This window comes from Hippoglossus hippoglossus, chromosome 8 (genome assembly GCF_009819705.1).
Source record: "Hippoglossus hippoglossus isolate fHipHip1 chromosome 8, fHipHip1.pri, whole genome shotgun sequence".
NCBI classification, from domain to species: Eukaryota; Metazoa; Chordata; class Actinopteri; order Pleuronectiformes; family Pleuronectidae; genus Hippoglossus; species Hippoglossus hippoglossus.
The window spans coordinates 21,117,871-21,145,801 of record NC_047158.1 but is presented as its reverse complement, the minus strand read 5'-3'; the positions used below and the strand labels follow the sequence as shown (position 1 = coordinate 21,145,801).

The 27,931-nt window shown below is 47.0% G+C and overlaps 1 protein-coding gene across 2 annotated transcripts; it reads left to right on the top strand.

The window, feature by feature from the left end:
- Positions 1-27,931, top strand: LOC117765759 (myosin-9-like). Of its 2 annotated transcripts, XM_034592225.1 has the most exons (41): positions 1-207; positions 11,253-11,584; positions 13,232-13,388; positions 14,242-14,269; positions 14,418-14,511; positions 15,233-15,253; positions 17,181-17,273; positions 17,382-17,445; positions 17,541-17,639; positions 17,745-17,888; positions 17,990-18,085; positions 18,560-18,831; positions 18,913-19,086; positions 19,226-19,399; positions 19,546-19,660; positions 20,624-20,811; positions 20,901-21,022; positions 21,113-21,182; positions 21,290-21,450; positions 21,632-21,740; positions 21,833-21,964; positions 22,096-22,302; positions 22,395-22,532; positions 22,636-22,759; positions 22,871-23,042; positions 23,186-23,398; positions 23,494-23,638; positions 23,723-23,929; positions 24,023-24,127; positions 24,272-24,424; positions 24,574-24,822; positions 24,941-25,153; positions 25,251-25,463; positions 25,570-25,731; positions 25,828-25,956; positions 26,061-26,149; positions 26,238-26,361; positions 26,518-26,726; positions 26,902-27,010; positions 27,266-27,438; positions 27,565-27,931. In XM_034592225.1, exons 2-41 carry the CDS (start codon positions 11,258-11,260, stop codon positions 27,671-27,673), a joined length of 5,883 nt encoding a protein of 1,960 aa, XP_034448116.1. In that variant the 5' UTR covers positions 1-207; positions 11,253-11,257; the 3' UTR covers positions 27,674-27,931. The 2 variants fall into 2 exon arrangements, with proteins under 2 accessions (XP_034448116.1, XP_034448117.1); XM_034592226.1 differs by lacking the exon at positions 15,233-15,253 and having other exon boundaries at positions 30-207.

The following is a 27,931-nucleotide window of genomic DNA, read 5'->3' as shown; positions in this document are numbered from 1 at the left end:
GAAGAGGGAGGGGAGGGAGAGCAGGAAGAGGGTGAGAGAAGAAAAGAAAGAGTGAGAGAGCCAGAGAGAGAGAGAGAGAGAGAGAGAAGCCACAACTCTCCGCGAGGCTCGACGGGAAAAGAAGTTTGACTCACGGCGACGCGGACGCAGCCACTCGCTTGTTGTTAGCCACCCACTGATCGGCCCCCTGCACCCCCCTACGAGCAGGTAAGGACCCCGGGATTCAACTCTTTTCCTCGGCCATGCTCTCCCTCCTCTGCCCGCTCGCTCCGGCCGTCACTTCCAGCAAGTGCAGCGAAACCAGGAAGCGGCGCGGCGGCGAGTCGGAGCCGCGCTGGGCGGAGGGAGGGAGAGAGAGACCTCCGCGACGCATCCGAGCCCCGGGCTGCTGCAACTCCAACCCGCGAACTTACCCACTTTTAAATACTATATTATTTATGCTTTATCAACCGGAAGGAGTCGAGTTTAGTTTGAGAAGCTGGAAGCTAATGAAAAAAAAAAAGTGCAGAGGCAGGAAGTGATTCGCTTGAATGAGTTGCAGGAGGAGGCCGGGGGAGAGCTCGGCCTCGAGCGGGATGGAGGTGAACGAAAAGCGGGCACGGAGCCCGCGAAGGGCCCGGTGGGTCGGTTCTGATGGTTCTGATGGTTCCGATGGTTCCTCGGGGGACCAGGAGAAGTTTAGGATTATTGTGATTGGTTAGTAATGGCGGAACTTTCCGTGTTTGAAGCGTCAAGAACAAGACGACGTGTGTGGCCGGTAACGTGTCTGGCTGGCGGCATGACGTCACCAGGTCACCAGTGGACCCCCCCCCCCCCCCCCCCACCTTAAAAACTTATGAAAATATAACTTAAACTAAAATACTTAAAATATGTCTGTGATGATCAAAGAGAACGTGCACATGTGTGTTGACCATTGTTGCATGTAAATGTAAATTACATGTAAAGTACCTTTACAACAAACCCATATAGTTCCCAGGTGCCCCCCCCCCCTTTATACACCTAATAACTTAAACATATAAGTTTAACATGTTTTGCTGTTGTCTGTGATGATCAAAGTAGAATATACACATGGATCTTTCTCATAACCATTGTTGTAAATGTATATGTTTGTGTAAAGTACATTTCAAACAATCCCATATAGGAGCATAAGTGTGAGACATGCTACGTCCACAGCTAGTGGCATGATGTCACCGATGGACCCCCCCCCCCCCTTTATAAACTTAAAGGTTCAGTGTGTAGAGTTTAGTGACACCTAGTGGTGAAGTGTCATGTTGCAGCTGAATGCCCCTCACCCCACCCTCCCCTCCCAAACATGGAGGAGAACCTGTGGAAACCTTCAGTCGCACAAAAGGTGGACTACTGTAAAAAAAACAACATGGCGTCCTCCGTAGAGAGGCCCCGCTCCTGGTGTACATATTTAAATATAAACGGCCCGTTGTAGGTTGAAGAAAACAAATCGTACAATTTAGATAATTACACAATAGCTTAAACATCCCTGGGATTATTTTGTTGTGAGTCATGCTATGTCCTGGCGGCATGATGTCACCAGGTCCCCCACCCCACCCCCCCCACCCCCCACTCTGATCATCAGCAATTCGTTTTGCATCAGGAAGCTGAGCAGCTTTGGTGCGAGCCAGCACTTATCAGAAATGGCACATATCCGCCAGGAGCCTGGTTGAAAGCATCGGTTAACCTTACAGCTCGGTGTGGAAAGCACAAACAAGCTCTCTGAGATGATTAAACTGCAGGAGAGGTGATGGACACGTCACCAAAACAAATCTGCCGTATACTGGACTCAGGGAAGCTAAGCGGATAACTGCAGATACCATCACATTCACTGGGTCATATAATAATTACGGAATCATAAACGCATCAGTTGTTGTATCGTGTAGATTCGGTTGCTAAAACATGGGGATGCCAGCTGAAAATGATCAGGTTTGCCTTCTACTTGGAGCGCAGTCCGCTGTGATGAGTATTTGCTTGGCAGCATGAATTTTCCACAGCTTAAGAGATTTTTATGGGGTATATCAATATCCAGCCAAGTTAAGTACATTTTATTTATTTACCGCAATGTCACAAATCTTTCTCCGAGAGCTTCATCAGCTGCGAGACTCCCTTCTAATCTTGGAGCCTTGAAACTTTAAGTCCAGCGGGTATCAATCAGGAAACGTGTGTCAAAGTGTGGGGAGGGAGTAATGTTGATTAGCGACGGCTTCAAACTGTGTCTACTTCATTAGGTCTTACTTTGCAGTTTTCAAGTCGTCGTGCTTCTATCAGGACAGTTTTCCACCCCCGCTTTTAGGTGGTACATGGTCGTGTGTGCTCCCTGGGAAGCAAACAGACTCTGGTATGCTTGCAAACCCCTCAGAGTTTGAGTAAGGGGAGCTGCGTGGCTCAGTATTTGAAGTATTCTTGTGAACTTAACCTCAAGTCAGGCTGGGCATTGTAGCGCTCGCAACTCCTGCATTCCTGCACCGAAACCTGCTTCTCATTGAACAAAGTGTTGGTGGTGTCAGGGAAGGTGAGCATGCAACCTTTCTCATCCTGCTTTCAGTAATCGGAACCAAACTCTCCGGTCCAGCTCGTGTTCTCTGCCAGGAAGCCATTAAACTACAGTGGTATAGAATTATTTGCTTACATGATGCGTCATGCTGAAATACCCGTGTGTGTGTGTGTGTGTGTGTGTGTGTGTGTGTGTGTGTGTGTGTGTGTGTGTGTGTGTGTGTGTGTGTGTGTGTGTGTGTGTGTGTGTGTGTGTGTGTGTGTGTGTGTGTGTGTGTGTGTGTGAGAGTCTAGTCTTATGTGGCGTGTGTGTATCTGTTTCTATTCAAGTCATCAACTCTTATCCAAATCTAGTGTGGATAATAGACATTTGCTGTGTTGTTTGACAAAGGCACATCTGTCAACACAATGGGTGACATGTGCTATGTCATATCCTGTTATTGCCTTTGAGTCACTGAGATGAATTAATTCCTGGCAAAGCGTTGTGCAATAATGTCAGTGGAGGCCCGTTCCTTGCATGGGTTGCCAGGTTTGGTGCAGATGTGGAGCCCTCCCGCAGAGATCGTTTCATTCCAGCGTTCATGTGTCAGCAGCGTCCGTACCCGAGGCCCCCCGCGGACTTAGATGCAGATACTTTTAAAAAACGTGAACGTGGAGCTGGTATGTGAGTCTGTTGAATCTTTGCAGAATCGAACCCAGTTCTGAGAGAACATGTTTGGGTGTTATTGAATGGTTGTCCCGCCTGAGCCAGATTACTTGCAGGCCCCCTGCTTTTGTTGCAGATGAGCGCGGCGTGGGGAGGGCAGGGTGACACAGTCTGGCACCGTACGACCCACAGCTGTCTTCTGTTATGAAATCTCAACGTTCTTCAAACAAATGTGCCGTGTTTTCAAAACTTTTATCGGTTGTTAGTGTGACCTAATTGCATTCATGGACTCAATTATCCCCTAACCTCAGATGGCCAGACGGAGATGAGAGAAATGCGTGTTTTGCCACACGCTACATAAATACTTCTACGTTTTCAAATGTCAACGGCATTTTCAAACTAAAATAATCTCTTCACACGAGTGTTTGGGCTCTGCATCAGTTTTAAACCCCGTCTATACTAACACGCCTGAAGACTCTCGTCACATGACCACTCACATACTCTGGGCATGCGTCTGTAATAACGGCCTGAAGAACATCTTGTCTCCTACACGTGTAAACAGTTGTTTCATTGTAAAAGGCAGAATTTGAATTGCACAACAGCCGTCACTTGTGATTGATCCTCCATGTTGCGTTCTACACTGGTGGCTGAGTCTACTGCTGCTCGTGTTCTTCTGGAAGAGGTCATGTGATGTGAGCCTGACGAGTCAGTGAAAGCTACGTCGTGATCAGAAAAGACCCAATCGGCCGCGAGCGTCGACGTCATCGTTCCCAAACATTTCGGTTTCAGTGGTCAGAGACCGGAAAAGCTAATATAATTGCTGTATCTCAAGAAGAGAGCTGCCATCTTGTTCCAGCTTTTCATTAGCTGCCACTAGTCCTATGTTAAAGAGCAGAAAGATGACGCTGCCAGTTTTCTCTTCTGAGCACATACTTGTGCATTTTCTAGTAATACTTGGTGCCTATAGGCCAGTAATGCAAAGAGTCATGCTTATCCCAGTTTCCTCCCCAGTCAGCTGACATTCACTCACTCAGGCAAAAGAACAAATCCAGTCAGTGCAGAGACCGTTGAACTGTTTCGTTCACCGGGGCCGAGCCGATCAGGCTGTTTCTCAGTATGTAGTTTGATCGTGGCTTCTGGTCACAGGGTGAGATTCACAGTGTTCATCAGGATTCAGAGAGCATCCAACCAAACAGACGTCCGTCCTCACACGTACTGAGTGAACTGTCTTTGCATTGAGTCGTATATGACTAATGATGCTTTTTACTTCAGCTCCTTGAACAGATTTGTTTTTCTTGAATATCGGGTCTATTTTCTGCCCATTCATCATTTTCCTTCTGGTTGACAGGAACATAATAATTAAGTTGCCTCAGTCGGGCTGGTTTGAGTGTCGGGGTTTGAGATGAATCTGCAGCCGTGTGTGTTGCGGGTTACCTACTTCCTGTCACTGCTTTTTTGTTTCTCTCATTTCCTTCTCGTCTCAGTTTCCTCAACAGACCTTTTGTCGTTGGTCTTTGTTGCCCCCTGACTATGTTCTCCTTCGTTTCCTCTGCTTGTGTTTTTTGCCACCACCCCATCCTTCCCTCCATCCTCCCCCTCACGGCACACACCTGTAAGATTGCAGTGCTTCCAGACAATACAAGGAAATGGCTGCGCTCCAACTCAGACCGCGTACAGGACGGGCTCAGTGCAAATGTCTGATGTGGGAGGATGGACCTTGACCCGGGCACAGTTTCTATTCTGTGGTATTATGAGGTCATACTTGATCACAGATTAGTGACCCACAGACCAGCCTTTCTTAGAGCGCCGCTTTATTGATCCAGTTTCCTGTTGGGTGACATTTACGTGAAAGTGAGTTTTGGACTTTCCTGCACAACGTCCTGGTGGAAAAGCATTTTTATTAGGCAGAAATGTTCTTAAGACTTTTGTGATGTGTTTGATCTAATTGGTGGAGAGAGTAGTACAGTTGATTTATTGTATAACGAAAGTAGACTGTGTGTGTGTGCGTGTGCGTGCATGAGAGAGCTGCAGAAATGCACACACCCCCTGGAGTGTAACTGCAAAGAAATTCTTTTCACATTGTGCAACGCATTCACCGCAGACACTTTAAACTCTGCACCGTGAACCTTGAAACACGCTGTGTAACTGTTCTAACCCGACTCCTATTGGACATGTCCAGGTTTTCAAACTCTCCTGTTGCTCGTTGAGGTTTGTGATCACACGTCTGAGGAGAGGATTGCTAAAACAAAGATAGCTTTGTGTGGTCGTCTGAGTAACTCCAAAGGGAGGCACCCAGGTAGAGATAACAAGTGATAAAGCTAAAAAAAAAAAAAAAAAGGGCTGTATAATAATCCACAAGGATAACGTAGGTGGGAGGGAGGAGTCGTCTGCTGATAGGATTGAGGGGGGAGTAGCAGATTTTCAGCATTGATTCAGTCAGAAGTCGTAACAGTGCTGCATTCCTGAGAAGAGAGAAGAATGCTGACAAAAAGAAATGTGTATCTTATCTCCGCTTAGAAATCTCCCCCCCTCTCTCTGTTGAGGGGTTACGTAAACGTCTAACAGTCAATACCGCTGGAGCGTTTCGTTAAAAAGGTCAAACTGGTGCTGCACAGTAACCTGCCATGGTTGAACAAACAACCAGTCGATGCGTTCAGTGGCGTAATCACGCAGCTGTTTGAAAAGATAGGCGTGGAATTTGTTCTGTGACCCTGAAAGTTATGAACGTATCACACAATTATCTCAATTATCTCACCCCTGTGATTTACGGTAATTGTCCAAAAAGGAATAGTTGAAATGGAACAATGGGCTTTATGCTGAAATCACTCAAGGTTTGACTTGCACTGTGGATAATGGCCCCTTTGCAACAGCGCCACCTACAGGAGGCCTTATCAGAAACAACTGGGTATTACTCATGTTGGTGAGTAATTGTTTATTTAATTATACGTTGACTTGGATGAAACGGCCTCTTAGCCAATTAGGTTTTGTGATAATTAGTTGTTTTTAACCTCCTGTGGCAGAAAGAGCACATGGTCAGAAACTCCCCACAAAAGTTCAACTCTTTTCCACGTACATGGAAGCAAGTTCTGGACCGAAAAAACCCCACTGGAGGAGGAATTTCGCAACACATCTGGGATCATTGAGGTTACCATAGGAATGAATACACTTAAGTCCAGCTTCTGCCGCTCTGAAGTGGTATTAATACTGCGAGTACATCTGTGATAGTCACATTTATACAAGTAGTGTTAATAATTCCAAGTGCAAACAGCTGAAACGTGACTGCTGGTGATGGGTTCCAGAGTTCATCAGACAAAAGGCTGGGATCCACTGGTGCAGGTCACAAGCTGAGGGCTGCAGTGAGACCTATAGCCTGGACCTCTCTGGTCCTACTGGCATTGGGTAGCTTTCAGTTCAAAGTGAAATTGGATCCTGGTCGGGGCAGGAATGTGAAAAGTAATGTGGAAAGTGATGTAGATCTGTCATGCAGTGCGGTTATTTTCCAGCAAGGGCTTAATTTACGTCTCACTCCTCTGAGCCGCTCTGCGTGTGCTCGAGAAAACGCCACATTCCCTCCTCCCTGAAAGACGCTCTCTCACAACAAGTTCCACAAATGGGCAAAATAGTTTTCTCGGTTTGTCATTTCCTCCTTTCTCCCGTCTCTTCCCCTATTGCCCCACCCTTCCCACTTTGGGAGGAGGAGGGCGAAGGGGCAGAGAGGGAGTCGACATGTGAGCCCACAATGGCTTTTGAACCGACTCAGTACCTTTCCAGTCCACGTCTGGCAACCAGGAGGTCTTTTATGAGAGGGAAGTTGCAGTTAGATCATCGCACAGTGAACACGAGAGGGAAGCGCAGATGTGACTCAATACGAAACAACAAGATCCAAACAAACTAGGCTGACAACGGTGCAAAGTCAGATCTTGCTCTGCACAAGCGAGGGCTTTGCGTTTGGTTGCAATAGCGTTATTGACTTTGCTGTTGATGACCTTCCCGTCAGTGGGGAGGTTTATGGCTTCCCCTCAGCTGGAGCGGGAGGCTTTGCCTGTACATGGTAATGCTGTGGTAGAGGCCGTCATGTCTCCTGGCTTTTACAGTAACTCGGGGAGAGTCAGTGAAGCGGAAAGGAATGAGAGGGAGTCTGACTGACGGACGTATGGCCTCCGCTTTATTAGGACTCAGGTTGACCTGCTTTCTAAACAGGACGAACGGGACTGAATAGGATGCTCTGGAACTCATCCCTTTTCCGTTTCTCTCCTCGTTCCTCCTCCACATCTTTTTCAAAGTCCTGGCCTGTGCATCACTTCCTCTTTTTGTAACCACACTCCGCTCTCTGAGGCCAGTTTCTAAAACAGGCCTCTGTTCCCTTCCTGCTGTTATTTATTTTATGGTTCCTCTTCCTCTTTCAAGCAAGCTGCATGGACAGGATACTCCTAACTCTGTTGTCATTCGGGAATTTACCGAATATATAATCCTTAAATGGCATCTGTCACGTTTCATAAAGTTTAGGAATCTTTGCCAAGGATTGGTTTCAGGATGACGGTGTGGCCATGTATTCAGTTAATGAGTAATCCTTGTTGTGAATATCCAGAGCAGCTAATCTCATTGTAAATGGGCCTCTGAGGAATAGATAGTGAAAGGTTTCCCAGCTGAGCAGTGCTGAGAAGTAACAAGTAATCAAGAAAACTGTGATTTTTACAGGATTAGAGGTGAGGCTGCAAGAACCCGGGCCATGAGCGGAGGAGGGCGGGTGTCAAACTCTTCACCTCCAGTCAACATCCCCGTCTTACTAGGAAAGGTTTTAGAAAAGTCGGATGGGAGTTCTTTATCCGTCCTTTTTCTTTCTTCTTTCAATGTAGTTCAGCACTTGCCAAACCAGAATAGCTCTTGGAGTCATTTTTAGGCCTCGTTGCCTCTGGAGACGCAGTTTGAAGTGTGTCACTGAGTTATCTGTGTCAAGCATGTGTGTCGGACTGTGGCACACAACAGCAGACCAGACTCTGACTCGTGTCTTTGCTTCTTTAATAACAAATTAGTACGCAAGATTATTCTGCAGCTCTTTCGTTTATCCATCTATCGTAAAAAAGCAACTATTATCAGATTCTAAATAAAAAGGTTTTAGAGAAGAACAATGATTGAAGAAGTCATTAGTCGTGGCTTTTTTAAAAAAATTGATTTTCTGACATTTGAAAGGCTCTAGCTGCAGATCAATAAATTAGATCCACAGAAAATGAATCAGAAAATTGCCTCGACAGTCGCTCCTCAAATATGAGGATTTGATGCTTTTCTGGCACTTAACTGAATATCTCTAATTTGGACAGTAATGAAAATAATTGCTAGTTGAAACTCTAAACTCAAAATCACATTATTTCTGCATAACAACATTACATATCTATGATCTGCTAATCTTTTTTGATATATTGATGTTTTTGAGATGCTGTTTTCATGGAAACGGGCTAAAGAAACAGCGTTGGGTGTGTTCAGCTCAGTTTTTTATTTCACAACAAGAAAAGCTACTGGGAATTTAGTCGATCAACCTGACTTGTATCCAGTACGCTCGCAGCCAATGCACTGGAGGGAGAAATGGTCCAGTGGATTTTCAAGGTGCAGGGGAACAGACTGAGACACCTGTAGTAGTGTAAGATATTCTCGGGTGTGCGACCAAGGTGATGCTGATCTCTCCTGAGTGGAGAAACTCCCACACATGACCTGCTGGTGTGACGGGAATAAGGGGGGGGGGGGGGGGGACAGGAAAGGAAAGCCAGAGAGAATGGGTCAGAGAAAGATGTAAGGGAGGAGGCATAAAGGATAGAGTACAGAAATGTGTGGAATGCCGTTCCTTGCCGTCTCTCCCTGATAAAGGGTGAGAGTATGGGAGGAATGCGACCCTGAAAAGACTGGATAAACACAAGGGGAGGGGGGAGGACGTCGGTCGTTAGGATTCTGCAGAGGCAGAGGAGGGTGACCGAAGGCAGCGAGGGGAGTGCGGAGCCAGCTGAGAGCTGTAGCAGGACTAATTTGCTCCACGTTCTGTTGCGGGATGGGGTCGGTACACCAGGGATGAGTTGGGGAGGCGGGGTGAGCGGCTCTCGGCAGCTAAACCGTCGGCTGTCAGCGGTGATGGAGGACAGAGGGATGCAGGGGTCATGAGAAGAATGGCTCTCCCTCTGCGTTCTTTCTCACAGATCAGGGTTAATGTAGTGGAACAGACAGGACACACACAAGCCTGTTAAACGCAGCAACTGCTATTCTCTCTTTCAGGAGATTCTTAAGGGTCTGCCACCTCCTCTTAGCCCAGTCGAGCTTCAGAGTTCGTCTGGAGCAGCGTTCTAGCTTAAAGAACTGAAAGGTTTTTCTAAGAACCCGTTGGAAAATGCAAATTTCTGAAATAAATTTGTGCAAAATCAGTTAAAAGATGTTTTTAGGATCTGTGTCTTTTGCGCCGTTATGTAAAAGCAGCGTTTTATAATATTCAGCATGAGAAGTTGGCCCCAGATTCTCCCACTGGACCTCATTGTAATGTGAAATTACCCTCGTGGCATTTTAAACACTTCAGTTACTGTTATTTCAGACATGACGGTAACTGCACAAGCTGAACTTGACCTCTGCAAAGATTTATTTCCCCCTTGATGTTTGCATATGAGCGCACAGCATATGCAAACAAGTTTTTGTATGTGGCAGCTTTTCGTGTGTTCCCTCTGAGGCGAGGGGAACATGGAGGAAGGCTAATGACCCTGGCACTGCTGGGAATACGTTGTCATGCTCCTGCTGTGTTGGAATGATAATTGAGATGGTAAAGTCTGGGGCACCGGTGTCAGCGGAAGCACAACATGTTCAGCTCCTCGCTCGGAGTCTCTGCACTCGCTGAAGTCGGGGAGGTTTGTTTCTGGCTTACTCATCTGTTGTTCCGTCACACTGGTTTAACTGGTCTAGTCACTTTCTATATAGGTTAAAACGCAGCACTCCCTGTCAACAGCTTGTTATTCATTAGCTCTCACAGGTGACTCGAAGCCAGAGCAGCTTTGGCACAGCTTGTTACCTGCTGCATGTGCCTGGACAAGAAAACCGTCTGTGGGCTCATGTTTGACGTGAAACTTCAGCGTCGAATGTCAAGCTTGTTGACATCTAGTTTTCGAACTACCCTCTGACCCCTAAATACCCATAAACTGTGTATTTAAAGTGACGGATACTTCTTTTCTCTCGTTACCTCTGCTGAAACCTTATTTGCACTAGTACAATAACCTGAATCTGTTTTTTGTTGAATGGAGAATCAAACGTATAGCAAACTGTGCACGTAGCTTGTATACAAAATGGGACTATACGTTCTTTTTATACTTTATCTTTTACCCTTTATCTCTACTGTTCATGTCTCCAAAGAAATGGAAATCAATAAAATAAACTTTTGTTTCCTGATTTGCTTCGTGGGAGGTTTTGGTTGTGACAGACCATAATTCATCCCGGATCCCTCATGGTTCACTCGGCTCCCCCTGACTGACCAGTAGGGACGGCAGGAACTTGGACAGGCAGGCTTCCCACCAGCAAACAGACACTTGGGTTGTGGTTGACGTAGCAGTCAGCCAAACTCCGGCAGCTCTGCTGGGAGGTGAACTTTAGATCTGAGATCCTGGTGAATGTTTCTCTTCTCACCCCGACGGTCCAGCAGCCGGACATTGGATGAAGTATTCACAGCAGTTAGCCAGGGAGCAGCGTGGGGCCTCATTGGACACGGCTGTGTGTTTAGTCGACCTGACCTCACTACAGCAGCGTTTTCCTGTTGTACATCACATCAGTGTGACCTTTGCATGCCACAGAGATTGCATGTGTTAAGATGGAAGCAGAGCAAAGGTCTGGTCCTAAAACCTTAACTTAACAAGGAAGTCTATTTTTCCCCCCAGTTATTATTTAAGACATGCAGCAAGACACTAAGATAAGATAATCCTTTATTAGTCCCACAGTGGGTTAGTTTTAGTGTCATGATGGGTAACGAACATATAAATGATGAGCAGGATGAATGTTTTATTACGTCTGTTTCTTATCTAGCATTTGATTTTTCTTACTTCCCGTTCACTGACCACAAACGCGGCCTCTTCTGCTCTCTCTGAAACAGCTACCATGTCGGATGCAGACAAGTTCCTGTACGTGGACCGCAATCCGGTCAACAACCCGCTGGCGCAGGCTGACTGGGCCACCAAGAAGCTGGTATGGGTGCCCTCCGAGCGCCTGGGCTTCGAGTGCGGCTCCGTGAAGGAGGAGCGCGGCGACGAGTGCGTGGTGGAGCTGGCAGACTCCGGTAAGAAGATCAAGGTGAACAAGGACGACATCCAGAAGATGAACCCGCCCAAGTTCAGCAAGGTGGAGGACATGGCGGAGCTCACCTGCCTGAACGAGGCGTCTGTGCTGCACAACCTGAAGGAGAGATACTACTCTGGTCTCATATACGTAAGTGTGGAGCAACAAAAAGTTCATATTGTGTATTAAAAATAACCCTGGTTACACTTCCTTCCTCTTATCTGCATACACACTGCGGTTGGACCAAACTCCACAAACTATTTCTCAACTTGTGGGGAACACTATAGAAATGTGAACGATGAATATCATAATCCATTTCTGCCCCTAAATCACTCTCTGGTTCTATTTTTAAATCCCACTGGCTTAAAGAAAACAAATCTGCGATGCCCAGAAACCTCCTCACTATCTCATTAAGCCCCATTGTTCAGGACAATCCACTGTGTTCAAAGAAACTGTGCAGTTTGTGAACATACTCGGGGTATGCGAGCTTTCATGTCCTTCATCCCCTTCCTGTTGGTCTCTCCCGTTTGCACTCTCCCTCTTTTTCTCTGTGCTCGGATTCGTCTCATAAACAGGAAGTTAAAGGGAACAATGCACTCAAGACTACGAGAGGGGGAACGGTGTTAGGGAGCGAGGGAGTGAACCCTTTTTTTTTTGCACAGATGGACATGGAATGTAAAATGTGTTGTAGCTGCTATTACTGCTCCCATAATTAATGTTATTTATCGCTGGTGCTCTGTGCCGGGAGTGATTTGGTCTCCCTGACGCTGTGGTGTGACCGGGTCATATCAACACAACCCGTTGTCACCTCCCCTCGCTCCCCCCCCCAGAGATCCAGGCTCCTCTGTAGTTTCTAGATTTCAGCGTCTCCCAGGGGAGAGAGAGGGAGGGGGTGTACGATCGAGGGAGAGATGCCTGGTACAGAGATATTAGGAGGGCAGCACAAGAATGCAGCACGTAGGGGGGAAAAAAATCAGAAGTTATGGTCGGAGGAGAAATGAGTCCAGACGCACAGAGAAAATGATTTAGCGGCGTTTATAGAGAGGAATGAGGAGGATTTAAAACTTGGCCTAGAAGCCGAACAAGATAACTCTACCTGTTGGATCTCAGATACGACTTGGCAAAGCAGTCACAGTGACAAAGCCAAGGTTGTGTCAGTCTAAACTTACTGCAGGGCGTGGTTCAGGTTGCGTAAGAGAGGCGGACGCGAAGCAGAGTCCGAGCAACTTTCAGCTCGGTGTCGACGAGTCAGAGAAAGAATCGAGAACTTCTCCTTTTTTATGGAGAAGCTCGTTTTTCGGGAGGCTCCTGCACTGACGTTAGAACATGAAATGAGCGATAGGGCCGAGAAATACTGAAGCTTCAACTGCTGCCATGGTAATGGACGTTCAAACCAGCGTTCAAAGCAATATCCCATGAAATAAGAAATATGAATTATCATTATTCGTTCTGCCTCAACATTTAGTCCTCTGAGTTATTCTCAGACAAGGACATTTAATCTTTTGTGCTTATGTTACCAGCACTAACATCAAAACATCACAACATCTGGAATAACTTTCCAATTTGTGAACATGACTCTGAGAAAGTCGATTCCCAGATACGCCAAAGGAAACGGTCAAAGAGAAAATTCCCAAACCCCATAAAGGGTTATTTGTGTTCATCTGACTAAACAGAGTCTTGGAATTATTCTTTTAAAGTACATTTAACATTTACAGTATCAAATTCACCGTCTCTCTGTCCCTGGTGTCTTGTATCTTTGTCTTCTCTGCGTGTTTTAAACCTCTCTCCGTTCTGCAGACGTACTCCGGTCTCTTCTGTGTCGTGATCAATCCCTACAAGAACCTGCCCATCTACTCCGAGGAGATCGTTGATATGTACAAGGGCAAGAAGAGGCACGAGATGCCGCCTCATATCTACGCCATCACTGACACATCTTACAGAAGCATGATGCAGGGTAAGTCCTGGTCCTTATGAGGATTGGATTTGGAAAGATGAGGGGGAGGGGGGGAAGCAAACGTCTCTGGCTCTGGACTTTCTCAGAGTTTCCTGTGCCAGCCTCCCAGTAGAAACTCTGGATGATGCCATACATGTGGAAGAGAAACTCCTGAGAAAGTCTGGACCCCACGCTGTGTGTCCTCCAGAGTTCAAGTCTGCAAGCGGCTCATGTTTTATGCTCACACGCTGTAATACTGGCACCATAATAACACCAGTGCCCCTCCTCTTAAAACCCCATTTAGTGTTTGTATGTTGGGCCCTAAAGTGACACACACACTGGGGACCCATTGCACAATACTGCTGGGAATCTCCTCACCAAGTATTTCACATGATTTACTTGCTCCGCAGGAAATTCCAGATGCTGTCAACTCTAAGTTTTTTTTTTTTTGTAAATGAGGCTGCGTGTCTCCTGTGCTGCTAATTCATCATACTCAGTGTGGGGGGGGGGGGGGGGGGGTGTACACTACATATGTTAGAGGTACTAATTGTGTAGAGTATTTCATTTTTTACACAATCTACAGTTAAGTGCACATTTTACTTTGCTAGTGGAGACTTTCTGTCTTTGACGTTTTGCATGTTTGTCCCCAAAGTGCTCCCACCACATAACCGGGGCTTATGGGTAATTAACCAGTTAGTTTGAAACGCGGCAGCGCCTCTCTCCAGTCACCCGAAGCCGGATATGGATTTCCTGTCTGTGGCCATGTACATCCTGTATGCACCGTAGTGATAACGTATGCTCACATCGAATTAGCAGCAATGTTCTTATGCACCAAAAAAAGCATAATCAAACTTTTGCACATGTATTTTTGCAGATCGTGAAGACCAGTCGATTCTCTGCACGTGAGTTTCAGATGCTTGCACACACACGCACACACACACACACACACACACACACACACACACGCGCACACAGATGGACATGACTCTTCCACGCCGTCCTTTTCTCAAATCTGTTGACGGTTTATTTGTGTCTGTCCGTGTTGTGCAGCGGAGAGTCTGGAGCTGGAAAGACGGAGAACACCAAGAAGGTCATCCAGTACCTGGCTCACGTGGCCTCCTCCCATAAGACCAAGAAAGATCAGGTCCGTCCCTCATCGACACACCTCGTCTTCCTCCAGTTTCTCTCTCACATCCTCCATTAAAGCCTTTTATCTCTCACTCCTTCTTATTTCACTTACTTATTTCAGTCCTCATTTTGGAGCCAGATTCAATCCCTATTTCCTCCCAGTGTTTTTATTTTTACAGGCTTGACATTATTCCTGTTTGCATCAACCACTTTTTCTTATTGTGTACGTGCACTTGACTGTGCACATGATTGTTAATCCATCATCATCACACTGCTGTTTTCAAAACAGCTTGTTTTCAGCAGCAGGAAAAGAGGCGGCAGCAGGAAAGTAGCTCCGCAGGCACAGAAACAACAGAAGTGCAAATTTAAACTGTGGCTCCGGCCTTTTACTTCACCTGTGGTGGTTTCTGTTTTCTCACTTCATATCCTCATATCGGAGATTAACATCAGTCTACTATATTGTAATCATTGTTTTGAACCTCTTTAACACCAGGATTAGCGAGTGTATGTTTTTAAACCTGCTAAAAAGAGGCGGATTGACTCGTTCCCCACGGCTACTAGACGAGTCAGTAGATTTTAATTAACATTAACATCAGACTCCACTATAGAACTACTTCTATCTGTCCTGTCGGCCTTTTTGAGTCGATGCTGCTGAAAGCAACAAAGTGAGGTTTGATGAAAACCACATCCATCATCCCTTTTTTGAGGTTGTTGTATTTCTCTCTTCCCATCAACAGAACAGCTTCGTCCTGACACATGTGAGTCCACTCGCTCCCTCCATTCACCCTTCCTCCCCACCTGCTTCTGTCATCACCCTCCTCCTCCCTCCTCTTTCCTCCCCCCCGTATTAAGGGCAGGGGGGTGACATGCCTTGCCGGCCAATTGGAGGCAAGGAGGAAGTTTGTTTGCAGATCAGTGGCAGCCATTTGTGTTCCTGTGAAAAATTCAGCTAGACAATGGTGGGATAAGGGGGCGGGACCTTTGCTGTGGGGAAAAAATAACCCAGCAAATTTTTATTTCATAGATGTGATCACATATTTGTCTGGTTGAATTTTTCATAACCTTTTATCGCTACTGTGTGTTTGCACCTGAGTCCAGTTGCTTCTCTCTCTTTTGTTGTATAAAGTTTTGCTTGGTCATTGTGTGTATGTTTGTACAACGTCTGGTCCCAACACACACACACACACACACACACACAGACACACACGCGCTGACATCTCATGTAACACACGTCTTGTGATGGCCTGGTTTTATGGTCTCAACGTAAAACGAAGTGATTAGTTATGATTTTCATTCTTAATCAGGTTACTCGGTCGTCCAGAATCAGATTTGCTGTTTGGATTTAAATGTGATGACTCAGACGTTACCACAGAGAATATTCTTACTCGCCCTCTTCAATGGGGAACGTCGGCTTTTGGACTTTAATTGAAGTCACATTATTGCTGGATTTGACGTCATCAGTAAAAAAACAAGTGGAAAAACCCTTTGTATGAAAATCCAAGTAGCAGCGACCGACACACATTCTCATCAATCACTTCGGGAAAAGGATTTGTCGTCTTTCTGTAATGAAAGTTACTATCTGTGAGGAAAGGTTTGAAAGCAACTTACCAGGAAGTCGTTCAGAGGTGGGGACACTGAGAGAGCGTCTATAGAAACCGGGGGGGGGGGGGCAAACATGGCTTTATAGCAATGAAAGAAATCTCTAACCCACTATAACCACCACTGAAAATCAGATCATGACATGAATGTTATCTGTGTCACATTCTACTTTAGTGCATCAGATACATACACTGAATACTTTCACCCCCTTGCCTGTAGGGGTCGCTGCAGCCCCCTCAGCGCCCCTACTTCCAGCGTCACTGACCGATGATGTCATGTTATATTTCACACAATGGTTCACTGTATATGTGCAGACACACACACACACACACACACAGTGTAGCTCCAAGGGAGAAGTCAAATGTTGTAATTGAAGCTGACGTTGTTCTGTGTTCGTTCTGCTCTGGGAATCTGGTGATGGGTCATCGATGAGGGTCACGGGGTCTTCGGGTGTTTGCAGATTTGGGCACTAACTGGATGTTGTGTGTGTGTGGAGGTGAAACGCTTTGGTGCAGTGTGTGTGTTTGTGTGCGTTGCTGGTGTGTACATGGTATCTCTCTTGTCACTTTTTGTTTTAAAAAGTTTTTGCACAATCCATGATCTCTCTCATCTCGGTACATCGTGGGGCAAAGTAACAAAGTATGACGGAGTATTGGGGCCAATTAAACGGGAAAAGAGACTTTAGATCCAGAAAGAGAACAACTTTGGTGAGCACAGGTTTTCTCTGCTGGTTATGTCCTAAAAGAAAAGTTATTTTTTCTTGTAATTTTGCGAAATTCTTCTCATTGAATTACAATTTTCTTCTAAATTATGACTATTCTCAAATTTCAGAGTTCTTTTCTTCAACAATGCCCTAATGCTCCGTCGTAGAAAAGCAGCTGTCATCATATTTATATAAGAAAACAAATCATTTTTCTTGATTGATCTTAATTTGAGTTTCTATCCCTGCATTGGAATGAGTTATCAGTTCTGGTGATGAGATCTTGTCAGATCAGAATCCACGGCTGAGAAACGTCCAGATTCACCGGTGAAGAAACCGTAACTCTTCATATTATGCTTTGCTTTTTTTATCTTCCTCTCCACCAGGGGGAGCTGGAGAAACAACTGCTGCAGGCTAACCCCATTCTCGAAGCCTTCGGAAATGCCAAGACGGTCAAAAATGACAACTCCTCCAGATTTGTAAGTCTAATATGTATAAACAGTTTTTTGTCTTTTATAAATTCTTTGTTTTCCACCTCGACTGCTTCGACTACTTGTTTTACGACGCTGCTCTTGTTTCTCTTCAAGGGAAAATTCATCAGGATCAACTTCGACGTCAACGGTTACATTGTCGGGGCCAATATTGAAACTTGTATCCTTGCTTAACTTTGTTCTTGTTCATACACAAAATGTTTCAGAGAGCTTTAATCACAGAAGTGTTAGAAAACTTAACAGATTGACCACTAGACCTGTTGGAGAAATCCCGCGCCATTCGCCAGGCCAAGGACGAGAGGACCTTCCACATCTTCTACTACTTGCTCACGGGGGCTGGAGACAAACTGCGCCGTAAGCAACTCTTTACTTGACTATATGAATGAAGACAGAGTGAGGAACTCTCTGAAGGATTTCAGTTTCATTCCTTTCTCTCACGACGATTCTTTGCCTCCTCAGAGGAACTCCTCCTGGAGAATTACAACAACTACCGTTTCCTTTCCAACGGGAACGTGACCATTCCTGGGCAGCAGGACAAGGATCTGTTCACCGAGACCATCGAGGCCATGAAGATCATGAGCATCCCGGAGGACGAGCAGATAGGTGAGGCAGAAAGCAAATCACTTTCAATCAGCCACTTGTTTTGTTCTTTTAACTGTGTCACGGCGGTAGATAAACCCATGTGTTGTTCTGTTGCTGTGCAGGAATGCTGAAGGTGGTGGCCTCTGTGCTGCAGCTGGGCAACATGAGCTTCAAGAAGGAGCGACACACAGACCAGGCCTCCATGCCCGACAACACAGGTGAGTTAGACAGTTACTGCAGTTGTATATTAACCCTTTAAGACCTAAGGTGCTGAATAGAAAGGCACAAAAACTAGAGTTCCGCAGCTTAAACATTCGATAACTTAGACATTTGGCTTTCATTGTAAATCGTTGCTGTTTCCCTAAAATTCATCTACATTCAAAAAACAAACCCGGCAAACTCCCGAGATCTCTCTCTTGTTCTTCTTCCTCCTCCTCAAACACGTCTCATAGCGACTGATCAGCAGTTAAAAGCTTCTTTGCAGGTTAAGAGTTCCAACAAATAAACCAAACTACATTTCCATTGTTGCATTTCGAGAGTCTTTCCACATCATGACTGCAAACTGCAAAGGGAGAAGCAAGCAAATGTCACATCCGGTCTAAATGGATTAAATCTCATTGTCCCGCCTGTCCCTCTTCAGCTCTGCCATTTCTGTGCTGCTAATTGTCTTCCTCCCATTTCCTCTGCCACAGCTGCTCAGAAGGTTTCCCACCTCATGGGCATGAACGTCACAGACTTCACCCGAGCCATCCTGTCGCCCCGGATCAAGGTGGGCAGAGACTACGTCCAGAAGGCCCAGACCCAGGAGCAAGCGGAGTTTGCTGTGGAGGCTCTGGCCAAGGCCACGTACGAGAGGATGTTCCGCTGGCTCGTCATGAGGCTCAACAAAGCGCTGGACAAGACCAAGAGACAGGGAGCCTCTTTCATCGGCATCCTGGATATCGCCGGCTTTGAGATCTTTGAGGTAAACAATCGGGGAAAACTGCAAAACCTGCAGAATCTTGTAACAGTGTTCTGAACCTTTTTATTTTGTTTGTCCCTCCAGCTGAACTCGTTCGAGCAGCTCTGCATCAACTACACCAACGAGAAGCTGCAGCAGCTCTTCAACCACACCATGTTCATCCTGGAGCAGGAGGAGTACCAGAGGGAGGGCATCGAGTGGAGCTTCATCGACTTCGGCCTCGACCTGCAGCCCTGCATCGACCTCATTGAAAAACCCGTGAGTCTTTCTTTTACCTCTCCAGCTTTCATTTCTTTATTCCCAGAAGCGTTGCAGCCTCTTATTTCTAATTAAATACTGCATTTTGTACTTAAACATCTTCATGGGCTAAGATCTGCACTCTTCCTTTTGCCTCCAGGCCAGTCCCCCTGGTATTCTGGCTCTGCTGGATGAGGAGTGCTGGTTCCCCAAGGCCACCGACAAGAGCTTTGTGGAGAAGGTCGTGCAGGAGCAGGGCACTCACCCCAAGTTCTTCAAACCCAAGAAGCTGAAGGATGAGGCTGACTTCAGTGTTATCCATTATGCCGGCAAGGTAAGCTTGCAGAGTCGGTTGTAGAACATGTACAGGACTTGAAGTTTACTTTGTGTTTTCACCCATTTTCGAGTCGTACTTCCTTTCATTTGTCCAGTGCTCAAACTTTGTCTCATGTGATGAGAACATGTCTCGATTCCCCTCAGGTGGACTACAAAGCAGGAGAGTGGCTGATGAAGAACATGGACCCCTTGAATGACAACGTGGCGTCGCTGCTCAACCAGTCCACGGACAAGTTTGTCTCTGAGCTGTGGAGGGACGGTGAGTCAAGACACACGTTAAACTCAGTCGCAGTATCGCAGGGAATCGCTGCTTCTCTAGAGGAAGTTCTACATGTGCTCCTGTTCCTGTTTTGCATTTCATAGTTCTTTTTCTCTTTTTGCTGTTTTGGTGTGTGGACCTTTGTTTTCTTCCTCGTCAACTCCCGTTTTGTTGTTTACATCCATTTCTTCCTCTGTACGGCCCCGTTCTGTCTGTCACTCTGTTTCTTTCACTGGGCCTCAGAGGTACAGAAATGTCAGAGAGCCTATTTTTATCAGCGTTTTCCTTTTCTACACTCAGACTCAGGTGATGAGGTTTCTTCTTGTTCATTTCTTTGTTCTTTCCCTCTTTCTCCCGTTGTCTGGTTAAGTGATATAATCATTCCCAACACGTCCTCCTCTCCTAAAATGATCTTTCCCAAGAAATGCCAGTAAATTCTGTTGTTCCATTTGTCTTTTAACCAGCTCCGTGTTCAGTAACCATCTTCATCATAGTTGTTGCTCTGTCATTGAACTCTCCCTCTCTCCCTCTGTGTGATAGCGTTGTTTGGGGACTCCTGGTGTTGGTCATGGGTACTGCAGCAATGGGTATATACTGCATGGGTTTGGTTGTTTGTTTGCTCACTGCAGCACCGTTTGTCACCACAGACAGATTCAAGTGAAGCATCACACATAGTTTTCACTCTGAGAAATACAAAGCGTTTCTAATAGATAGTGTGTGTGTGACCTTTCCACAGTTCACCTCCCTTTGCTTCCCTCTACATTCACTCGGTGTGTGTTTGGTGTTTCACTCTTTATCCTCTCCTGGTGCGTGTGAACCAAGAGAACGTGGAGAGACAATGGTCACATTCATTCTTCCTTGTGACATGCATTTGGTTTGAATTTGCCTGGTTGAAGATGTTTATTGTTTAATTTAAATCCCCACTGACTTCTTCTTCCATAATGTCGTGTCTTCCTCTTTCAGTGGACCGCATCGTGGGTATGGATAAAGTGTCTGGCATGTCCGAGATGCCCGGTGCCTTCAAGACCCGTAAGGGCATGTTCCGCACGGTGGGCCAGCTGTACAAGGAGCAGCTGTCCAAGCTCATGGCCACGCTGAGGAACACCAACCCCAACTTTGTCCGCTGCATCATCCCCAACCACGAGAAGAAGGTACCAAACACTGGCGTCTATTAGGCCACTTCCAACACAGGGGCGTTCAGAGTCAGGCAAACCGACCAGCATGTGTTCCCCTCCCACAGGCTGGTAAGCTGGACCCTCACCTGGTTCTGGACCAGCTCAGATGTAACGGTGTCCTGGAGGGGATTCGTATCTGCAGACAGGGCTTCCCCAACCGCATCGTCTTCCAGGAGTTCAGACAGAGGTAACGGAATAATCATTTTATTGGTCCCATTCCAATTTATTGTTTTCATCCAGCAATATTTCAGAAAGACTAACATCTGCTTTCCCCCAGGTATGAAATCCTCACTCCGAACTCCATCCCCAAGGGCTTCATGGATGGAAAGCAGGCCTGCGTGCTCATGGTAATGGAGCTACTAAATTCTTGCGAGTCTGAATAATAATACTAAATAATAAACGCAAATAAATCCCTGCATGATGTGATTGCTCATCACATTTCTTTACCTGTCAGATTAAAAGCCTGGAGCTGGATCCCAACCTGTACCGCATCGGCCAGAGCAAAGTTTTCTTCAGAGCCGGTGTCCTCGCTCACCTGGAGGAGGAGAGAGACATGAAGATCACAGACATCATCATCAGCTTCCAGGCCTGGTGCCGAGGATACGTGGCCCGAAAGTAAGAAGAGACCATCGCCACGTTTCTTTGAATCCACTCGTATCAGGATCCTCTTTCAGTAGCTGCAGTAGAGAGCATAACTAAACTACTTGTTACTATGCAGCTGGATCAAAGAATGTATAATTTAAGGGCATTTCTTGAACTGTGTTATTAAATGTGATTTTGTAATTTTTCCTCGCAGGGCTTTTGCCAAGCGACAGCAGCAACTGACTGCGATGAAGGTGATCCAAAGAAACTGCGCCGCTTATCTCAAACTCAGGAACTGGCAGTGGTGGAGGCTCTTCACCAAGGTGAACTTCTACAGCATCTTACTCAACATACTGCAGACTGTCCCTTTCTTTCCTTGTCTTTGACTAACGCCCCTTATTCCCCACGTGTTCAGGTGAAGCCTCTGCTGCAGGTCAGCAGGCAGGAGGAGGAGATGCAGGCCAAGGATGACGAGCTGTCTAAAGCCAAGGAGAAACATATGTATGCTCAGGAGCAGCTTGTGGAGATGGAGCAGAAACAACACCAGGTAACATGAAATGTAGAATAAAAATCCCCGGACTTGAATATAATATTCATCGATGGAAGATAAAGGAGTTTGCTTCGTTTGAATGTCCGATAACTGCTGTTAATTCATCCACCCTTCTACTCTGCTTGCAGCTGAGTGCTGAGAAGACGGCCCTGCAGGAGCAGCTTCAAGCTGAAACGGAGCTCTGTGCCGAGGCTGAGGAGATGAGAGCCCGTCTGGCTGCCAGGAAGCAGGAGCTGGAGGATATCCTGCATGACCTGGAGGCCCGAGTGGAGGAGGAGGAAGAGCGAGCCTCTCATCTGACAACAGACAAAAAGAAGATGCAGCAGAATATCTCAGTGAGTTGATGAATGTAAATGGGAAACGGTGCATATGCAGACATTGTATACGTTAGGGTACTAAGTGTTTGATTTGCCCCGTTTCCCCTCAGGACCTGGAGCAGCAGCTGGATGAGGAGGAGGCGGCCAGACAGAAGCTCCAACTGGAAAAGGTCACCTGTGAGGCAAAGATGAAAAAGATAGAGGAAGAGGTTATGATTCTAGACGACCAGAACAACAAACTCAACAAGGTGAAGATTAAAATGATTAGAATGTGATTTAGATCTGTACTTGTAGGAGTTGGTGACTGCTACAGTGCTCGATCTGAGCCTCTCTGCTACTTTGTGAACACAGGAGAAGAAGTTGATGGAGGAGAGAGTCTCTGAATTCACCACCAATCTGGCTGAGGAGGAGGAGAAATCCAAGAGTCTGCAGAAACTCAAGACCAAACACGAGGCCATGATTACAGACCTGGAGGGTAAGAAGGAAACATGAAGGGGACATGGTGCAACAGACATGAGCCATCATAGATCCTTGTGGCTTATTTTCCCCTTCCTGTAATTTACCAATTGTTCTTTCTTTCTGTCAGACCGCCTGCGCAGAGAAGAGAAGCAGCGTCAGGAAGTGGAGAAGAACCGACGCAAACTTGACGGTGACTTCACTGAGGTTCAAGACCAGATTTCCGAGCTGCAGGCCCAGATTGCTGAGCTTCGTGCACAACTGGCCAAGAAGGAGGAAGAGCTCCAGGCTGCTCTGGCCAGGTCTGTGCGCACTTCACGGCTCCTTGTTTTATTATTTTGTAATAATTGTTTGTCTTTTGTTGAATAATGGGTTGATAGTTGATTTGTATTCCTTGGCTCGTGTTCTTTTTGTAAATTTTTTGCTGACCTCTTCCTCCCTTCAGGATTGAGGAGGAGGCGGCGCAGAAGAACCTGGCCCAGAAGAAGATTCGCGAGTTGGAGGCTCAGCTCTCTGAACTGCAGGAGGATTTGGAGCTGGAGAGGCAGGCCCGCACCAAGGCAGAGAAACACCGCCGTGACCTGGGAGAGGAGCTCGAGGCCCTCAAGACCGAGCTGGAGGACACTCTGGACTCCACTGCAGCCCAGCAGGAACTGAGGTAGACAACTGGTTACGGGAGAGCTACAACAATGAGATGTTTCCCTATCATGCTCCACGGTATCAAGGAGATTAACCTCTGCTCTGCCTTCTCAGGTCCAAACGTGAAACAGAGGTCACACATCTTAAAAAGACTCTGGATGAAGAGGCCAGAGTCCACGAGCAGCAGCTGGGTGAGATGAGACAGAAACACGGTCAGGTCTTCGATGAGCTCAACGAGCAGCTGGAGCAGGCAAAGAGGGTAATTAAAATCTATTTCAGCGCTTCTGTCCACCCAATGATTTTCTTTTCTCTAAGTCTTAAATGTTTCTGTCCTTCCCTGCAGAACAAAGTGTCAATGGAGAAGGCCAAGCAGGCTATGGAGTCGGAGAGGAATGAGCTGGCCATCGAGATGCAGACGCTGATGCAGGGTAAAGGAGATTCCGAGCATCGCAGGAAGAAGGCGGAGTCCCAGGTCCAGGAGCTGCAGCTCAAATATTCAGAGAGCGAGCGGCAGAGGCTTGAGCAGGCTGAGAAACTGTCCAAAGTGCAGGTAGAGATCTCAGACAGAATTATGTCTGTGTATTTATCAATGTTTTAACAGTTGTGGATGTTCAGGGGTTGATTTGTTGTCTTCTGTCCACAGGCTGAGTTCGATAATGTAAACTGCATTCTGAGCGAGGTGGAGGGCAAATCCATCAAAGCAACCAAAGACTGCTCTGCTGTGGAGTCTCAGCTGCAGGACATTCAGGTACACAGACCTGCACGCTGTTTATACCCTGCTATGTTCTCAGAGATCTAAAAACCAACTGACTCTCGAGAGCAGAACAAAAACACCTTCAATCAAATTACCTCCTTCTTATAATTAAGCTTTGCATGTCCATGTTTACAACAGGAAATACTCCAGGAAGAAACCCGCCAGAAGCTGTCCCATGGCACACGCATGCGCCAGCTAGAGGACGAACAGAACAGCCTGAGAGAACAGCTGGAGGAGGAAGAGGCCTCCAAGAAGACCGTGGAGAAGCAGCTGCTGACTGTTCAGGCCCAGGTAAGACATGAATGTGCTGATCACCTCATTCACACCAGTGGCTGCTGAAGATTTAAGGAACTATAGCTACTTCATCCAGGATGTATAATGAAGCACACCTCTACGTCACAGTGTCAAACTTTTGAGTGACACCACCTCTTTCCATACAGCTTGCTGAAATGAAGAAGCGGGTGGAGCAGGACGCAGGGTGTCTGGAGACGGCTGAGGAGGGAAAGAAGAGGATGCAAAGGGACATGGAAGCAATAAGCCAGCGTCTGGAGGAGAAATGTGCTGCCTTCGATAAGATGGACAAAACCAAGACGCGTGTCCAGCAGGAGCTGGACGACCTGCTTGTGGACCAAGACCACCTCCGACAGATCGTCTCCAACCTGGAGAAGAAGCAGAAGAAGTTTGACCAGGTCAGATTATCTGTATAATGTAAATGCAGTGCCATAGATTTTAGTAGACATTTTTAGTAATGAACATATTTTAGCTTCTAGATTTGAGTTTTAAACCCTTTGCCCTGACTTTCTCTAGATGCTGGCAGAGGAGAAGAACATCTCCGCCCGCTTCGCAGAGGAGCGTGACCGAGCTGAGGCTGAGGCCCGTGAGAAGGAGACCCGGGCGCTGGCATTAACTCGTGAGCTGGACTCTCTGATGGACACAAAGGAAGAACTGGACCGCAACAACAAACTGCTGCGTGCTGAAATGGAGGACCTGGTATCTTCTAAGGATGACGTTGGCAAGAGTGTAAGTCTGGGAAATTAGTTTTGTGTGTATTTGTGACTATGTGGTCTGTTCATACCGTTACAAGTTCTCATCACTAATCCTGCTCCCTGTCGTGCAGGTCCACGAACTGGAGAAAGCCAAACGTGCCATGGACCAGCAGCTGGAGGAGATGAGGACTCAGCTGGAGGAGCTGGAGGACGAGCTGCAGGCCACGGAGGACGCCAAGCTGCGTCTGGAGGTCAACATGCAGGCCTTGAAGGCCCAGTACGAGAGAGACCTGGCAGGACGAGACGAGATGGGGGAGGAGAAGAAGAGATCTCTGATTAAACAGGTACTAAAGCCACTGTAACGTATGTCAGCTGTGGTCATCTTTTGGGGAATTCGGTTCTTTACTATCGAAAAGAGCACATGGCTGAGATGAGTTGTGCGTCCTCCAGGTGCGTGAGATGGAGATGGAGCTGGAGGACGAGCGGAAGCAGCGTTCTGCAGCCGTGGCCTCTCGCAAAAAGCTGGAGCTGGACATGAAGGAGCTTGAAGGAGGCATCGACATGGCCAACAAGAACCGGGACGAAGCCCTGAAGCAGCTGAAGAAACTCCAAGTGAGTTGGTTGTTGAGATATCTTCAGTAACTCAAATATACCAACTACAATGACTCGGCTAATTGATTCATTTCTTTTTTTATTCTCTCTCCTCAGGCCCAGATGAAGGATCTTGTCCGAGAACTGGAGGACACTCGCATGTCCCGGGAGGAGATCCTCGCCCAGAGCAAGGAGACCGAGAAGAAGCTGAAGGGCATGGAGGCCGACATGATCCAGATGCAGGAGGTCGGCACGCACACGTCTTCAGCCTCCTTTTCTCGTGTCAATGCTTTTAAGTGACGGTGATATGAGCCAAGAACTAAACAAACTGCTCTGTGGTACTTGTGCAGGAGTTGGCATCAGCCGAGCGAGTGAAGAGACAGGCCCAGCAGGAGAGAGATGAGCTGCAGGACGAGATCAACAGCCAGGCCACCAAGAAGTAAGACAAGTTGTTAGTTATGTGCATTACTTGTTGTTTACCCGTGTGTGTTTGTGCTGTTCTCACACCGACCTTTCTTCCATCTCAGTGCTCAGGTTGCAGAGGAGAGGAGACGGCTGGAGGCTCGTATCGCTCAGCTGGAGGAGGAGCTGGAGGAGGAGCAGTGCAACACTGAGCTGACCAACGACCGGCTGAAGAAGGCAATGCTGCAGGTCTGTAGGCTCCTGTGATGCACTCGATCACTGCAGGTTTTCACGTGACGCTCAAGTTATTCGAGGCGTCTTCAGCCGGCGGTTGTGTTATTTGAAAACATTAAATCCTTCCTGTGTTCAGCCCCAAACTGACCAGTGTCTGTCCCTCTTGTTCAGACTGACCAGATGAGTGTGGAGCTGACCGCAGAGCGCAGCAGCTCTCAGCGTGTGGAAGGTGCTCGCTCTCAGCTGGAGCGTCAGAACAAGGAGCTGAAACTGAAGCTGCAGGAGCTGGAGGGAACCGTCAAGTCCAAGTACAAGGCCAACATGGCCGCCCTGGAAACGAAGATCGCAGCGCTGGAGGAGCAGCTGGACATGGAGACCAGGTGAGTCTCGGCCGGATATTCACAAGCAAAAGAGATCCTGTATTCTTACAAGGAGTCAACTGGCTCAGACATTCATGTTCTCATTAGGAGACTGAAACACTTCTCCACCACTGACCGACCATATGATATATTGTGTAAAGACTTCAGCCTGATCGGTGATGTTCTCTTGACTCAGGGAGAGACAGGGTGCCACCAAACTTGTGAGACGCACAGAGAAGAAACTGAAGGAGGTCATCCTGCAGGTGGACGACGAGAGACGCAACACGGAGCAGCACAAGGACCAGGTCAGAGTCTTTCCTTCATCAGCACGTTCAGCTCTGCGTCGGCTACTTCTTTCTCTGGACTCGTTTTAGATTATTGGTGAAATGTAGATCAATACTTTGTAAAAACCTGGTAAAAGATTGTGTGACGTCATAATGTGTAGAGGCCCAAGGTTATGGGAGACAATTCAGTAAGTTAGGTAAGTTTTAAAGTGCAAAGCTGAAGCCCTGCGTCTTTTTTTATATCTTTAAATGTTCTTTAATCTGTCCAATTGTCAGGTGGACAAGTTGAACTCTCGTATGAAGCAGCTGAAGCGTCAGTTGGAGGAGGCTGAGGAGGAGGCGCAGAGAGCCAACGCCAACCGAAGGAAACTGCAGCGGGAGCTGGAGGACGCCACAGAGTCGGCAGACGTCATGAACCGTGAAGTGACCACCCTCAGGAGCAAGCTCAGGTGGGAGGAAGGAACTTCACACACAGATCTTAATTTTAAATGGTTGTGACTAACTCCATGATGGTGTCACCAACATTATCTCCAGCGATGTGTGCTCACTGTGTTTCTCCTCTCTATCTGGTTCAGGCGTGGCGAGCTCCCCTTCCCCATGCGCCGCACCGTTCCCCGTGTTGGCATCGAGAGCGACGAGGAGAGCGAGCCCAAGACCGAGACGCCCGAGCCCAAACCTGAATGAAACTTCCGCCACTCTGCTTCTTTAGAACTGCATCGTAAATAGACAGACCCAAATACCCATGAGCAAACCTTACTGTACCTGCTGAACAGGGAGGAGCGCACACACACAATAATGTGACCGTCTGATCTCTTTACCGTTGACAATCTATGCATTCTTAACGCCAGTTAACTCGGACAATCACATGCTGACAAAACACGTTATTTTTTTCGGGCCAAATTTTTTTTCTTTTTGCTTCCTTTTTCATTCTCTGGGAAAAAA